The following is a 17594-nucleotide window of genomic DNA, read 5'->3' as shown; positions in this document are numbered from 1 at the left end:
CTCAGGTAGAGACAGGCACCATAAAGCTGTCAGACGGCTGGTGAATCTACCTGTACTCATAAACCACCTAGCAGAGCTCATCAACAATGTGGGTCATTATGGCAGGTAACGAGCAGAAACAGACAGCTGCCTCCAACAGGTATGAATAATCAGCTGACTGCTTTTATTATAACTCTAACAAATGTGGTCCTGCATAGTCCCTGAGTTAAAAAGAAAAAAAAACAAGCCCTAAACCTCTTATCTACATCAGTGTTTGACATGAACTGAGATCTGACTTCAAAGGCTTAGTCATGTGCTGGTATGTTCTTCTTATTTTAAACAAACCTATCTACTAATAACTTATAATGACATCAACACGACAAATAGGTTTCATTATTCTAGGGGAAAACTGAAGGCATCAAAAACAGAATCCTGTAGTTTACATAAAAATAAAACATTTAAAGAGGGATGAAGCTAACATGTTAAAAGGGGATTATCTTGGAATTTTCATCTCAAATGTGATGCCTTATATGATACACATGTATAATAACACATGACATAAGTCTGTGTATTTGTATACAGTCACCTGAGTTCACAACCACACAGTCACCTGTCAATTAAATCTTCTGCCCAGGTAAGATAACAGATACACAAAGGAGGAAAAGCTTACTATAACATGCTGGAGATCAGGTAATTTCCAGGTAGGGCATCAACCCTGTGAATACATGTATTCACACCTGAAAACAAAACCTATATTTAAACTGGAACACAACTTTGACCTGCAAATGACATGCAGCTAGTGGGTAAATTAGGGGGAAACAGGAAAATCCAGAAAAACATGCATGTATCTACCTACTTCACAATAAAAGTATATTACATGCCTTGACAAGCATATTTTGTGTGATCTCGTATTTTAACAATACATGCCAATTCAATGCCAGTTAACTATCTGTTACAAATATAATGTTCAAAGTGCTTCCAATAGTCAGTTACAATACCAGATGCATATATACTGATACTAATGTATACTTTTTAATGTGTATCTCATAGTTATAGCAAAGCATTCTCATCGTACTGCCTTTATGAATCCAATACCTCTATTTCTCTCCCATTCATTTTTACAAGAGTATATCTTTTGTTAAATATAATGAATAATGGTGACAACCAAACTATAATGAGCAAACAGTGGGTCATTCACAAACCGGGAAACCAGGGAATCCTCTGTCTCCTTTAGGCCCCTGAAAATATCAAGCAAATGCTTTCATTTACTATACACAACAATGGTAATGTTAAGTAACATTAATGGGACAAAATGAAAAATAATGCACCAATAAAGAATTCATAAAATTACATGACTAGTGCCGAGGACCTGGGTTCGTTTGTGGAATATGCATTGGCCTAATTTCGTATTGTTCCACCCCTACCCTCTGTTCTTAACATGGTTTCAAGTGCTCTCCCTGCTGAGGGATTACTAAGTAGGCCTACATGTTAAGTAATATCAGTAAAATATTTTTGGGGAATATGCCATATGCACATAAATTATTCTTTACAAAATAAACAGTCTAACATAACCATTTTCTTCATATTAAATGTTAACGCGCACTAGGTACACCTTGACACAATATGTAGGTCCAAACATGTCACGGTGTTCCTAAAGTGTATTGAATTAGCCTAAGTGCATATAGCTCTTAGCTGGAGAGTTTTTCAGGAATTAATTAGACGATACATTAAACTTTCGTCCTTACACCACGGGTTAATCAGTCCTACTAATGGCCAAACAGCAGTGAAATAACAACTGACAACAATGTAAGATACACATACAGATGCTTTCAGTTTGCAGAGGTAGATGTCAAATTGATCTGCACTTATTTTTCCCACTAAGGTGCTGTGTAAGAATGGCATGGCACTGAGAAGGTGAGAAAACAGACAATGGAGTAATATATCAGGAGATGTGAGGGATGAGCCAAGGAAGCTCACTTTCCCCTCTACTGTTTATTGGTTTAACCCCAGAAGAGCACCTAGTCCTGCTCCCTGCTGTCTTCTTGCCAGATGTACTGATACTGCTATTTTGTAATGGTTGCCTTAAGAACAAGAAGTTATTATAGGGGCTGTGGGGGAGCAGATGTGTGACAGGTCTTTCTAAGATGGCTTTTGATTAAGGGACAGGAAATGAAAACCCCACACGTGCAATGTCAACAACTCTCAATAAGGAAACGATTTCATCCTCCAAAAATGATACCATAGTATGAAATGTATCGGAAAAACATAGGCTTACTTCTATTAAAACTGTTACCCTTATTTTTCACTAAAAAAGGGAGCAAACAATGAAACTTCAACAAAAAAAAGATAAATTCTTGATTTGTATCATGTTTTGAGATAAGATTGAGATGTAACAAAAAGAAAAATCGGCAGTCTCATTTGTCAGCATTAGTGACAGACAGACTGAGAAAACCTTGGCCTCCTCCCATGATATGGTTCAAAGAATTCAGACCAAATAAACTGATTGACTCTGACACAACATCAATCTGTTGGCTTGTTCTGGCATGGCCAGACTGTCTGTCAAAGTAACATGGTGAAAACATGACCGATAAGACAATCTGCCACCTCCTTTAGACCGCTTCAGTATAAATATGCCATAAAGCCATAACTGCCAGGAGGGAGAAGCTATGTTCTAGGAGAGGTAGCTATAGTATGTTCTATGAGATATATACCTTGACAGCCTGCCACTGAACAACCTCCTCATATACACATGAGCCATGCACTGCTGCAACTTTGCCGGCAGGGAACAACAATAAATTACTGCAGAATTCAAGCGAACAAGAATAGAGTGGAATACCTCACAGATAATTTCCTAAGATAACAATTCTCCTAATGCTATTTGTAACCCTGCAAGAAAACTTTTTAGTGTTATAACGAAAACTTCAGTATGTAGGCATATGTGTGTAGCTCAGGTAGCAAATCAACACACAATGGTCCTAGTGACACTATTATTCAACTGTTCTCTCATATTGTCCAGCTTACTCACTATTCCCTACATCAGAATTTCTTGAGATGTGATCAGATCATTTTTTCTCTAAATCAAAAATAAAAAAATAATACAATGATCTTCTATATCAACATACTTAAACATCAAACAAAATTCTACATTTCAGTGTTTGGATAAGATAGTGCTGTAATTTTATACATTCTATTAGTTATCTTTATTTTTGAATGACAAAAAAGTTTTTAAAAAAAGGTACAATGATATACAGTGTAATACATGTACATATATCTCTCTTTACTTATAAATGTACCATAACTAGCCCAGTTTATGTCTGCTTTCCTTTTATGTTGGTCTATTACATCACCCTGGTCTGTGAACACCTGGCGGAGTATGATGTAAGCCAGACAGCATGATTAACTAATCATCACTCTGAATGGTCAAGAGATATGTAAAAGTCAATCACAACACAATTAGCCCTACTTCCTCCCAGCCCTTAGAAATTCCAGCATGCCAGGGAAGTTAAGTGTGCATTTAGAACATACAGGCATGAACACTAATATTAACATGCAGACACCAACAGTAACAAATACCAGACAATTTAACTAAACCCATTTTTAACTCATCAAACATCTGCAAGTTTTACAGTACAAATTATTGGAAATCCGAACCGACACCTTAGCATCTGATGGAAGAGGGTAATGTGATGCTAATGTCTTGTAATTTGTGTCATGGCCAACAAAATGTATTCTTTATGACCTATCTTCCTCTCTTTTTCTTCTTCTGTCGCCATGGGAACAATATATCTTAACAGAAAACGTTCTTAACATTTTACCAGAATTCTGATATGTAACACTGCTCTGGAATTAACGTAAAAACACTTGATGGAATCTCACCTCTACTATACCTGTATGTAATGAATAGTGCTTTTTTTTTACCAACACTGAAGACTGGATGAACCACACAAAAAATTGCACATAAACAAACTTAGTGTAATTTAGACAAGTAGACATCCTGGCTTGAGAGTACAGATCACTCTTCTTTAGTAATTGGAACGTGATGCTTTGTTTTTTAGGATGGCGCTAACTTTTGACAAGTTAATGGTACCAGAAAAAGTAGACTTGAATAAGATCCTGATGTATACATTTTGAGATTTTATTCATAAGTTAATCCTGATGTACATATATATATTTAGTAAATAACAAATATCGTATTATGTTCATACAGGTCTGTTTTTCTTAAGTTTGTATACAGCAAATGTTCTTGCCATAGACAGCTTCATCTTACATAAGATTAGCCATTCCCCAATTACTGTCCACTTTTTCCACTTCAAGGTTCGTGTTCAAGAATGACAGTATGGAAGTTTAAGGTCACCACAGAAAACCCACAAAATACAAAAATAAAAAAATTCCAGCTTTTATCCAACAGCGTTGCCGGGGTCCATGCCACTAATCGTTTACCACTTCTGGTAGCCTGGTGTTTGTATAATAGGGGAAAAACACACAAAAAATGGAAAGGAATGTACTGGATTTGAACCCTTGACTGCTGGATGACATTTACAATTGACCAAGTACTAAAGACTAGCACAGAGATTAAGCGGCTCTGATCTTCTGCCCATAGCCAAGGACAAAAGACAGAAAGAATACATTGTTGCAGAGCTGATGTCCATTCTCACAGTGAACTGCAGTCAATGGTTTCATGTAGTCTAGCACAAAGCTCCCATGTTATTTACATAGGACGATTTTGTCAAATTTTTTTGTTTGTTTTTTTGGTCATAACATGAAAACAACACAAAGTACAAAAACAATTTTTGCAAATTTGTAATTGTGACATAAAGGGGCACCAGACAGACTGTTTGTCTATTAATTTAAAGCAGTTTAAACAATTGGCCTACTTTTGAGCCAAGTTCATCGGTCAGTTTTGACCTTATTTGCATACCAACTTATATGTTTTTTACAATGTGGGTAGGGCAATCCACCTAAAAACTGTAAACGAAAGATTATCTCAATAGGTTTAGCCGTTTTGAAGAAGCAAATTTTTTGAGCCCATCAATAAGATTCAACATGGCTGTTAAATCACAGGACTGGTGCAACAGTACAAAACGTCAAAAGTTGCTTCCTATATTCCTCGTTAAGACTCTGAAGTTTGGTTTTTCTACCTTTACCAGTTTTCGAGATATTGCAATTTCACGAATTGACTAAGAATAATAATAATCTGAACGATTTCAAGAGGTTTGCCGCTATGATACTAGCCTGGATCCCAAATGAATCAAAAATGTATTCGTATAACCATTCAGTCTTTTTTTATCCAAAAATTGCAAATTTACCACAAGGGGTGCTACCAAAATTTTGGATGAATTATATTTGAGCTTTTTCATTGGAATGTTTGTTGTTTCTTTCACTGGTGTTTTGCACCTTACACAAGGTTATTTCACTGATATATTAACACCAGGTATAACAGTTGGTATACTAGAGTGAGGAAAATCACCTGACCTCAAAAAGTAATCAATCAACCTCAAAAAATGACATGTTCCTAATCAAACCTGGCTCAGCCAGAGAAGGTCTTTTATGTACATGTGGGTTTCTTGAGTTATGTAACCGTTACTTACAGTAGGGCCTGGTGGTCCCCGAATCTGGTGAGGCAACAAGTTGTTAACATCCCCTGAACTACCCTGTAAGATTAAGATACAGGTAACTCTATTAATAACATCATCAGGAATGAGAGAAGACAAATCTTGATTTATGACAGGTGTCCAAAGATTAATATGGATATTATAAAACAATTAACACCTGTCTAACACCAGAAGGGTTTTTATCCTTACTCCCACTGTTTACATGTCTCCTGTTGGTCTCATTTATAAACACTCACAACCTGGAGAACAAGTTTGTGCCTAAATTTTTCAGCAAAAATATGGAAGTGTGGAAAAATACCTTTTCTCCTTTCAATCCTCGCAATCCCTGAAAAAAAACACAAGAAAAGAAGTTACCAAAATAATCCAAGTTCATAAAATCAGCAATCAGAGTGAAATGCTGAAGTGATAGGTGCATAAAAGAAAACTAACGCAGTGCAAAAACATGTCAAACAAATTCTAACAAAATGAACATAAATGTGAAAAAAAACATGCACAGCAAGAAGGTGAAATCAGAAAAATGACAGGTACAAAAACAGATTTGCACATCCTATGTCACTTTTATTTCTTATACAACAAGTCATCAGGCAGAGCTGAATTTTGAGATAAATTTCTTCTAAATTAAACATGAGCAACTTTACAACACTTCTGTCCTCTACAATTCTCCACACCCTCTGGAACATCTATTTCTTGTTTTCTCTGCCTTAGCCATTCTTTAATTGTAAGTTTAGATTTAAAATACAAGAGACAATTTTCTTCCTGTCTCTGCCACTGACCATTACCAATGAACCATTCGTTTTCACGGTACATCTGCATGAGGCTATATTAACAAGAGACTTTCAGTTCAGCCAAAGGCCATGTAATACTTGCAAGGATGGATGTTTACAGAGCATCTGATGACGGCTATGTAATGATATCCTGCTAGTTCTGGAGTGGCTGAGCTAACAAAACCCTCCAGAAGCTGTATCAGCCCAGTGTTCTCTAAGTGTTATCACCAGACCCAGCAGGTAGCCAGCAGGTGCCCTATCATCACCTCTGGGCCACAAGACTTCCCCTGGTGTGGATCCCCATCTCTATCATACCCCAATCAGTTCAAGGCCTTTAGCAGTAGAGCTGATATACCTCTTCAGGTACCATACTATCTTCGCAGGCCAATTAGTCCAGCAAGCCTCATCCATGGGCTCTTAATTCATTCCAGCACCCTCCCACTACCACCCCCTTCAAAGAAGGTCCTCCCTAGGCCAGAGATGATACACTGATACTCATCTACACAGTAACACACTCCTGTAAGCGCTTATGACATAAAAGAGCTGTGTAATTGCTTGTTTCCTTTTAGACTAAACAAGTATGGTCTTCAAGGAAATGTTGAATTTTCTTTAAAAACAAGACTCAAGTGACCTTTTTCAAACAACAGGCTGAGAAATTATAACTAATTTATATTTTGGGGCATTTACACACACAGTTTTATTGTACTAAAATCTATATCAATGAAGCAATACACATATTTGTGGCAGTACCCAGATAAAACTTCAGAAATGGTGTGTGATTCCTACACAGCCAAGATATTAGACAACTTCAACTATCCAGGAGCCATAACCAGGTGCATAAAACACACACAGGTAGTGACAGTAGAATACCACATACACAATAAAACACTGAAAATATCAACAAATGTCAAGTGAGCCACATTTTATCTTTTCCTAAAGGTTGACTTCTACTAATCCATTCTGTAATGTATCAGGTAACAAACTGTTTATAGACAGTATATGTTGGTATTGCAAGTGTTGGCAAATTCTAGAATGTCTTTAGCCCATAACTAAAATGAATCAGCGAAGCAACGTCAACCCAAAAAAAAATTAAGTCAGCAACTTTCTAAAACTATAAGAACTACTTTACATGCAACAAACTGAAACGTGTCCAAAACAATAGTTCACTCTGGCCAATAGATTCCATTCATAACACAAATGTATGTGTACACACTTTCATATAGGTAAATATGATGTTTTCATGTGACTGACAGTTTGTTTAGACTGGTCTCAGCTCTACTTTTCCTCTCAGTATCTCATGGATGTGATCTATGAACAACATCAGTTGCTAGCAAACTTCCTCATGTGATATTATCAATCTCTCATACAAAAATTGTTGTAGATATTTCCAAACAGAATACACACTTTGAAAAAGATAAAATCCAGGTGTTGCCGAGAATCACCAAGCACCCAAAGATAGATTTACAATCACTATAAAGACTACAGGATGCTCATTTCTTGATGACCTCAACATTCTTGGACTGAGCAAGTCACAAACCCTAAACCCTAACCCTAACACAAAAACACATGTACTTTTCTAATTCAACTGTCAGCAGCTTTCTCCTGACAAGTACTTTTAGCATTGATCTGTAACAACTGTGAAACATGAAGCAGAGCAATTAAAGCAAATAGCAAACCAATCTAGAAAATGACAAAAAATGAATACAAATTTTTTTCTTTTGGCAACACAGTTATTATTAATACACTCGAATAAAAATACTGAAAATTATGCTCCACACCAGACCTCAATCATCAATGTAAACCTTTGGCTATCCCAATGTACAAGTCACTGGCCCTCATTCCTTGTCAGAAAGTTCATCAGTTACATCAGGTGATGGATGATAGGAGGCCAGAGGTCAGGGTAAGTTATGATAGAGTGCACTTCCTGTCATATAACCTCCTACGTGTGCACTGACTTTATCAGATTAATGGTGCCTAGACCCTAACCACTGTCTCTTGCCATTTTAGAACCATGCTCATTCCCTTCAGCCAGGGTCATTTATAACAGCAAAAGGAAGAAATCTGACAGCAATTTTTCCTCTTTTTTCCAGTACTTGAATTGCTTCAGGAACATATATCCAGAACACACAAATACATGTGCTCTAGGCAAGGAATAAAAATCAGTAATATTATCAAATCAGAGGTCATTTTCATCAACCCTCTTAAAATTATTATATATAGGTTTATATAAAAAATAAGAATTGAAAAGTAAAGGTGAATAACCAGTATGGTGAATATTTCAGCAAACAAGGAGAAATGATTGGCTTCATGCCGCATGCTTTCCTTTCAAACAGGCATTCATACACAAAGTATACCCCTAAATGACCATGAATTTTGTCCATGACTAACTTGCCAATTTTTCGTGACTATGAGAGTTCTACTGACTTCAGAAAGGTGTTCTGAGGTCTGCTTGGAACATGGGATGACTGTAAGTTTCAGCACCAAAAGTAGTCTTTTGTGACATTTATTTGTCTCTAAAACTGCATGTTTTGGACAAAATTTTAGGTCATTAGGGTAGGTCTACAAAGGTAACAGCAAGAAGCAAGGGGTAACAGAAAAACTTGTAAGACAAAAGAAAAGACTACATCTAACAATAAGAAAGAAAACAGTGGATTGGAAAGTAAAACATGGGAAAAGAATTCAAAAGATAGGACTGGAAAAAAAATTGTTTATTGACTAGATCCCCTAATTCACAAATAAATAAATGTGACAAAAAGTAGGCATCAATCTGTCCCAAAATTATAAGGAAAAAACATCAAAGTAAAAAACACCAAAGAAAACCATCTCTTCTACTCTAATTTATAAAACTTCAAAAATGACATACACGCGACTTGTTGATTAAGGAAGAACCTAGTGTGAACTTATAAAGATGAATAACTAGTTAGCACAAATTATAAAGACAAGGTGAAGGTAAACAATTCAGGAAAATTTGAGGTTAAAAATGTCAAATAAACTTACCGGTTTACCAGGCCATCCTGGGGGACCAATATCACCCTAGAGATCAAATATGTACAGAAATGCAAACAATTTGGCACATACATGTACTTTTATTTATTATACATATACCCCACTGATACATGGAAGCACTTTAAACAATTTGAAGCTTAACTTGCCATCAAAGCAATAGATGCAACCATGCATTTTAAAATGCGACTAATCTTATTGCAGTGAAACATAACCGGACATGAATGATTTTGAAGGTTATGAATATTAATATGAGCTGGTATCCCTATAAGTGCGCACACGACAAACACCTAGTGTTTTTTGCTACTGCACATTGGGTTACTTAAGTTGATGTTTAATTGTGATGTAAGTAAGTTAGAGAGGCACAATTCTAGCTAAATTTATGCCAGTGACTGCCTAACACAGTGTAACATATGGACAATAAGTATCAGGATTGCCAAAATCAGTATGAGGCATGGACAAGCAATGGCAGTGATTGCAAATGGGAGTATAGCATGTAGAGAAGCAATGCCAGTGACTGCTATAAAAACAATGACATACGAACAAGCAATTTAAGTCATTGCCAAATGAATAATATGATAAGTAAAGATATCAGCAATGTTCATGACTGACAACAACAACAAAAAACCTAGATACAGCTATGAGCTGCACACAGTTGTAGAGGGCACTGACAATTTATTAATGATACATAATACTTAATGAATACAAGTCAAACCCATTGCCTGACAATGAACAGAACTTTATGACATTGTTGAAGGTCAAAAGACTTGTGAACCTTGATGTTTACAAATGATATGTACTACTTTCTGTAATGGATCCTGGCATGTAACTGCTTTCAATTAAATGAATTACAAACTCAATTCAATTCCCCTAAAACTATGTCCGTGACCTTGTGCAAAGAAATTTACGAATAAAGCAAATGTCCAGTTCTAAGACTAATAATGAAAATACTGGACAAGGTTGTTGCTAACCAATAAATGAGTAAAGATTAGTGAATAATGACAATACTAAAGTGAGTACAGTGTCAAACAGTGGCAAACCACTCATGAGCACAGTGTCTATGTACTAGGCGTTACAAGTGTAGGAAGTTATTGGGAGAAGTGTTAAAGTGACAGTGAGAGGTGAAGTACCGGAAATCCTGCTAGTCCACTGGGGCCCTGAAAAGATACACAAAATAATGCGATCTGGAGACGTGACAGAAAAGAGATGAGTTGGATGACCTTGACACCCTGGTCAATGTCAATGCATCATGTTGTGGGCAGCAGTGTCATCTTGTGTTAATATATTAAACCTACCGTAACTGGTTTGTTACTACCCTAATTCCTCAACATTTTCGCATATGCAACAACAAGTTTTAGTGCAATTTATGCACATTTTTAATTCGACTTTGAAGACAAATTACATTGGTTGGATTGACCAATTTCAGGGCTTTAGGTATATTTTCATCAGTCTCCTCAAAATAATAGCTTTAGAATATGCTTGAAAAAAACACCTTGCAAACATGTCAATAGAATGAAGAATTACATTAATCAAGTTCTTCAGGATTTAAGTTAGGCATGTTTATTGATCGAATACTTACATACACTAATTATTTTAGGCTGTATTCTATTCAAAAACACTAAGACTTTCTTTGAAGTGTAAGTGTAATTTATATGACTCCTTTCAAACTGGTGTTTGCAACATCTTGAAATGGCTGACCTTTTTTTTTTTTCATTCAGAAGCTATTCACCGATGGTCAGATTTTTCTTTTGGAGATATTTCTTTGAGATGAGTTTTCAACAATTTTCAAGTGTATTACCTAGAATTACCTATTACTAGAATCAAAAGATTTCAATGTTTGTAGTGACTGCTACAATCTAGAAAAATTTGCACCTTTGCTCATCATCTCTTTGAAGTAGATTAATTTATGTACAAACTCCTTTTGCTACTAATCACTTCTTCCAGAGAATGAACTACTCTAGACTGATTGAAGATACAGGCACTTATACTAAGCAAAGGTAAATGGAAAAGTTGTGACATAACATGTTTGTCTTCATCTGGTCAACAATATATTAAGTGTATGAATCTTAGAGAAGAGCACAGTAATCCACTGACAACTAACCTAGGCATTACGTTGGGCGTTTCCATACCAACAGTCAACTATAATGTATGTTCCTGGTCAGTAAATGCTTCTGATTTATTTAATTATTTGACAGGAGTTTTCAAATATTTCACACTCAAGAATATTTCACTTCATATACAACGGTGGCTAGCATTAAGGTTAAATGTATTGTAATAAAATATTTATGTACATAATATGTACATAAATATTTACAAATAATGTTTGGAATCCACCTACACCTTAATAAAGGAATGTTTCATTCAGTCATTTTGATAAGTGTAAACGTCAAATGTGATGAGCTGAGCAAGCATGCAATGAGAAATACACAAATGTGCTTCAACAATCAGATTTTCATAGAATGAATAGAAGAGGCATATGGTAGCATGGTGTATAGGGCAGAAGTAATTTGGTTGCATATATATTTTTATGTGTGAACTATATCAAGATGCATACAGGTTGAGTGCAAAGGGTTTTTTCAATGCAGCAGCACATTAGACATGGACCAGAAGGTCCTGAAACACTTTTTATCAACATTTCTGTATGCCTAATTATATCTAATTAAGTTCAGTGTAACAAGCACTTTGCTGACATATTTTCCTGTCTGAAATGCTGAAATGTAGCCCACCACACCTACATGTACAAGTGCAAGCCCCTTAGGTAAAGAATTCGGACAGGTTTAAGGGAAATGGAGCAGCTCAGGGTTGGAAGGGGACTTGGGTGGGCACGTGAATAAAATCTTGATAGGTCTGGTCAGATCTATCAAAAATGTCCAAATGTAACAGAGGGAGCAAGCTCCGACACTAAACACATTGCTGCTACACCAATTCCCATCCATAAACTGCCTTTCAATAGAATCCCAACAAGTCAGAGTGAATTTACTTCTTTCTGATTATTGTGAACTTGTTTCCACTTGATTGGTTAGATGGAGTGGTGCCAGCGCCACAGAGCCTGTAGACATTCTATATACAAACCCTGTACAGGATTCAAGTAGTCGGAAATTACATCTCGTTCTAGATAGCCAGGCATGTGGTTCTTCAACCAATAGTATTCAGTGCAACAGTTCAACAATAAAACATCATATAATAAACACTAACCAAATACAACTGGAAATAAACTATGGGTTTTATCATAAGAAGACTTATGAAGAACAATCTTATATGCTTAATTCTCATATCTTCCAAGCAAGTCCTTTGCAGTGTTAACTGGTTTCAAAGCTCAATGACATCAAGGCAAAGTTCTCAGGCCCTGGTAACTCTTACTGTTAATCCCCTCATCCCACAACTGTTTGTTGACTGTGTTGGTTTATTTGCGTAAATGTGTGGCCCATCAAAAGGTTGTACATGTATAGATAAACACAGATGCCTTCAAAAATCAAAACCTTAATACATGTATGTGGGGTGCTTATTCCACTGAGATTAAATATTCTATGATTACACATTCACTTGTACATTAACACATCTTGCACAATGAAATGAAGTAATCTGTTACATATACACACTGTGATTATGTCAAGTGTAAAATTACATTTATGAGTCCCATAACTCTTTCAACACAAATGCTTTTCACCAATGATTCAACAATTTAATTAATTTAAGTACAAGCAAAGTCTGCTAAATCTTCCACACTCTGACTTGCAAAACCATTGTTATCCCTTCTATTCATTTTCAGCACTTCTTTCCCTGTTCTTGTCTTTCATCTGGTACAGAGTCTTGGTCACATATGGCTCACATATGAGCTATCATCAGCCCACTGTTTATGGACTGGACATGTAGACTTCCTGTGTAGCCTAGGTTTTCACAACTCATCACTTTGATACTTAACTTGGGAGACAGAAATGTGATACAGCCTGTTCAGGAGGTATTGTATTAGCAGAATTTCTTTAATTACTCTTTATGTTCACATGCCAAATGAGGTCTACATTCAGGCATCTTTCCCTAATTTGTACAACAATATTAGCCCTTTCAATTACACAGAAAACTGAATGAAATGTGCACTTCCTTTAACTGTTTACAAGGATATCCAATACAGTTTCAAAACCATGCTTCAGATTTATTATGTATTACACGGATATGTGCTGATTTTCTTTCTTCAAGTTTTCAAGTTCATTCTGTTTTATATTTTAGTCATTTGAATTCTGAATAAATTATGAAAAAGTAATTTTTATGACTATTATTATAGCATTTTACTTGAACTGAATCAGGATCAGGATATACCATTTAGCTTAACAGGACAAATATTTACCATGTTATCATCATAACACCCATAGAATCTTTCACAGAGGAACAACACTGCCTAATTATATATCAGGCAAGATGGCTGTGATATTAAAATAAACCCTCTGAGCTTGCAAATAAAACAAATGCTTGAGCACATGAGAAAATGAAGCACAAAAATGTATGATTGCTTTGCAGAATGAATAATGACATGATTTTGTACAGTGAATAATACAAATGAGAGCACATTTTACAATCCTCTGAGATTGGGAGTAGCTTCCAAAGACTTGGATGTTTAATGAAACTACTGTAATGAAGTGTAGCTGCTGTGTTATGTGATGACACAGTGATCAAACAGCAGCATGACAACAAACACTGGATTAGTGCCGTGTCCATGGAGACTTACCATTGGGCCTCGGTCACCTTTTTTTCCTGGGGTCCCATCAGTTCCTGGTGGACCTGGCAAGATAAGACCACAATCATTAAAGTCGAGCAACATATAAAATGGCAAAGACAACACTGCTAACAACCAAAAATGGAGAAACTATTCCAATAACATAATTATTGTAGAGAACCAGTCATAAGAATTATATAATCCCCCATCATGGACATTTAATACTGTGAGAAAATTTATAAATTTATCAAATACAACCTGTTTTAATCAAGAATTTATGTCCTAGAAAGACAAAATACACGTCAACAGTGTCAGTACAGACAACCAAGAAAATTACTCTTATTATAAGGGTTGTACCAACTGCAAGCCAATTCAACAAATTAAATACCTAGGTTCCACAGTCAAGCCAAAAGATTTTGTTAAGAGGACTTATTCTTGGAGAGAGTGAAACATGACATGTTTATCCAGGTGAGCTGGAATCAAATCTGGTAGGTAAAAATAGATCTGTCCACCCTTGTAACATATGTTCATTATTACAGTACACCACCAACAACAACACAGCATGCAATAATCTGCTAAGTTTATTCTAAAGATAACACTGAAAGAAAAATGGAAAGATATATGTCTTAACATGTTATAAATGTAACAAACAAAACTCTCTTATCTACCATTCACATGCTGCTTCGAAAATTATTGTCATGTTGGTACCGAGAATCTCATTTCATAGAAAAATTTTTCTTGCAGATGCTTTATGCCTGGATATTAAGTCTTTACGCTGTGGTGTAAGCACTGCTGTGAAGCTGTTCATCACCCACGACTTCAACGGCTACAACGCTGTCAAGGTACATCATGTTTATCATGTTGGGGGCACACGACAGATCAGTATAACATGAGGTAAAGGTACCAGATGAAAAACATACCATGGGGGTTAGATATAATGTTGTCAAGCTGTGTTTTCAGAGCTCTCCCAGTCCAAACCATATGTATGATTTTGTAGTCTCAAGAGGTCTGCTGAAGGAAAGGCTGGATTCCATAACTACAGCCCCTGTCCCATGGGTACGGGCTACTTGAGAGAGACCCAAGAAATGCTAACATGTGCTTGCTAACATGTGGAGATTTGTCAACAAGTTATGATAGCCCATACTTTCCTTACAATCCCAGTCAAATCTTGAGGGAATCGCTTTAATGGACGCTACATACAACTCCTTTCAACCTTTCTTCGTTTTTTGGCCAGATTACTGCACTCACCCCTTTTCTCCTGAGGGATCTGTTTTGTTACATGTCCCAGGAGAGGGAGAGACTTTTTAGTGCCAGTACTAGTTTTACAACACCTTACAAAATCTGGCAAAATCTGTCAGTCACTTGTCAAGGTTTCTCGTCTTCTTCAACAGCAGCTAGTAACTCCGTCAAGAAGTCCATTCATACAACTCACCAGACAGAATGTCAACTATACATGAATTGTGGAAAAACATTAGAACAGTTCTGAGAAGCATTCCAAAGATCTATCCTGATCAGAACAGATGTGTGATACTTACTGCATGCCATACATACATAAAAGCATGAACAACATAATTGTCATCTTCCATCAAATAACATTACAGACACTGGGCAGGAAACTGTGAATGGCTAGAAGTTGGCAGCAGCAACTGAACGATGAGAAATCAATGATACTTTCAACAGCCTGGTAATGTCCCAGTGTGGTTTATACAGGTCGAGGTATAGTGGACTTATTCAGTTTCTACTAAATCAACCAGCTTGATCATTAAAAAGGCCAGCTTTTAAAGATTAGAGTCGGTAAAAAATATGAGTCCACAAATGAAGTGATATGGGCTGTTCCAAATCTAGTGTCACCAAGACAGAGGATGTTGTAAGTCAACTCTCCACTGTCTAATAGTTCCATTTCTTTCAAGGAGCTGTAATTGTTTTCTTTGCAGACAAGTGGAAAAACAGCTGTGTTTTCCACACGCATGAAACACCCTGTTCTCTTGGCACCAACATTTCTCCAAGTGATATACACTCAAGCACTGTAAGCAGGCCAGTGGACCTAATATATAGTCAACTTATTTCTTCATAGTAAAGATATCCTCAGTGTACTTTGAGTTCAATGCCAAGAAACACACGAATCTGCCAAAATAATCACTAACAAAGACAAAATAAAAGAGCATTGCCAGCTTCTTTAACAACTGAAACTACCCACATTAACATGAACCAATTAAGGTGTACAGGCCTGCTACCTATTGGTACCAAATGTGTTTGATGTGAAAACACGCATTAATTGTGTTCCTGCACAGGAAAGTCTACTGAACATGTGTTATCATAAGGCTACCTTTGAAATCTCAGTCAAAAACTTTTCATGGGCAACAATCCAAACTGCTGAAAAATCTTTTTCCATTCATCTTCACATTGCTGACACATCTATTTTTATGGCACCAAATAATTACTTGCTTTTCATGAATTTTGATAAATAACAATTAACAGATTCTAAATGAAAGCTATTGACAACATATATCTCACACTGAAGTCAACAACTAAAGCAAAATAAAAAGTCAATAGTTGATCAGAACAGTGTCAAATGATGTTAAAAGCCTTTTTAAAAAAAAAAATAGGAAATTGAGAAAGGCTGAACTGAAGACCACTTTCAAGGAGTTAAAATGTCACGTTAAACATTAACATTTTCTCCTGATTTGAAAAGCAGCCAGATAGATTGCTTGATCAAGACACGGTAGAGCAAGAACTCAGCTATCCTAGTGACAGTACAAACATCTATCAGCGCTGTGTTTGAAGGGATGCCAAAGATCTGGTATCAGGTCAAGTCCATTAGGTGCAATGGCATCCCTACATATAAATCCATACTGATCCAGCCTCGCACACTAACAAGCACCAATTAGATCTATGCATGTCAATGGGGGCCTCATACCAACATTCACTTGTGAGCGTGTTTGTAGAACTCCAACTTACATCTGAATCTCTGTGACAGAGGTTAAAGTAAAGGCAGTTTAAGCCAAATCTTCCTAAATTTCAGTGTCAGCTACAAGGACATTTGAATACTTCCACTTTGCTGTATTTTGAAAATTTGGTATCAAATAAAGTGTATATCAGTGATTCCTGCATTAAAATATAATATTTCAACCTATGTACACTTCCAAGTTAAATCTGTTTGGCAAATAGCTGAGAAGGGGGATGCACATATCTGGGTTGTATTTGTTGTCTGTGATTTTTCTAGATGACTCTCGATGGACTATAGAGCAACAGATAGGAGGTTTGGAGAAGATGTCCAACATCTTCCCCATGAACTGGAGTAACAGTTTCCCAGCTGCATCAGGAGTTAACCAGGAAGTACTGAGGTACTATGCTAGGAGTCCCCACACAGCTGGGTAATCAAGGCCTGTCCCCTCACTGGAATGTCTGGGGCCAGGGGGAGCGAGGGCACATGTGTAACCCCTCCACCCCTCACATGTGCCCTTCTTAACCTAACCGTTTCATCTCCCACACAATACCTCTGTCTGCACTGGACAGACACTTCACCAC

The 17594-nt window shown here is 36.6% G+C and overlaps 1 protein-coding gene across 5 annotated transcripts in view; it reads right to left on the bottom strand.

Moving 5' to 3' along the window:
* Nucleotides 1–17594, bottom strand: part of LOC135467007 (collagen alpha-1(V) chain-like) — a 91249-nt gene that overhangs the window by 45460 nt on the left and 28195 nt on the right. For all 5 annotated transcript variants that reach the window (XM_064744771.1, XM_064744794.1, XM_064744763.1 and 2 more), the window contains exons 3-7: nucleotides 14079–14131; nucleotides 9353–9388; nucleotides 5890–5916; nucleotides 5568–5630; nucleotides 1182–1217 (exon numbers count right to left, since the gene is read on the bottom strand). In XM_064744771.1, the coding sequence (XP_064600841.1) occupies nucleotides 1182–1217; nucleotides 5568–5630; nucleotides 5890–5916; nucleotides 9353–9388; nucleotides 14079–14131 (215 nt within the window). The remainder of the gene's footprint in view (nucleotides 1–1181; nucleotides 1218–5567; nucleotides 5631–5889; nucleotides 5917–9352; nucleotides 9389–14078; nucleotides 14132–17594) is intronic.

This window comes from Liolophura sinensis, chromosome 1 (genome assembly GCF_032854445.1).
Source record: "Liolophura sinensis isolate JHLJ2023 chromosome 1, CUHK_Ljap_v2, whole genome shotgun sequence".
Classification (NCBI taxonomy): Eukaryota; Metazoa; Mollusca; class Polyplacophora; order Chitonida; family Chitonidae; genus Liolophura; species Liolophura sinensis.
This window is presented reverse-complemented; position numbering and strand designations above follow the sequence as displayed.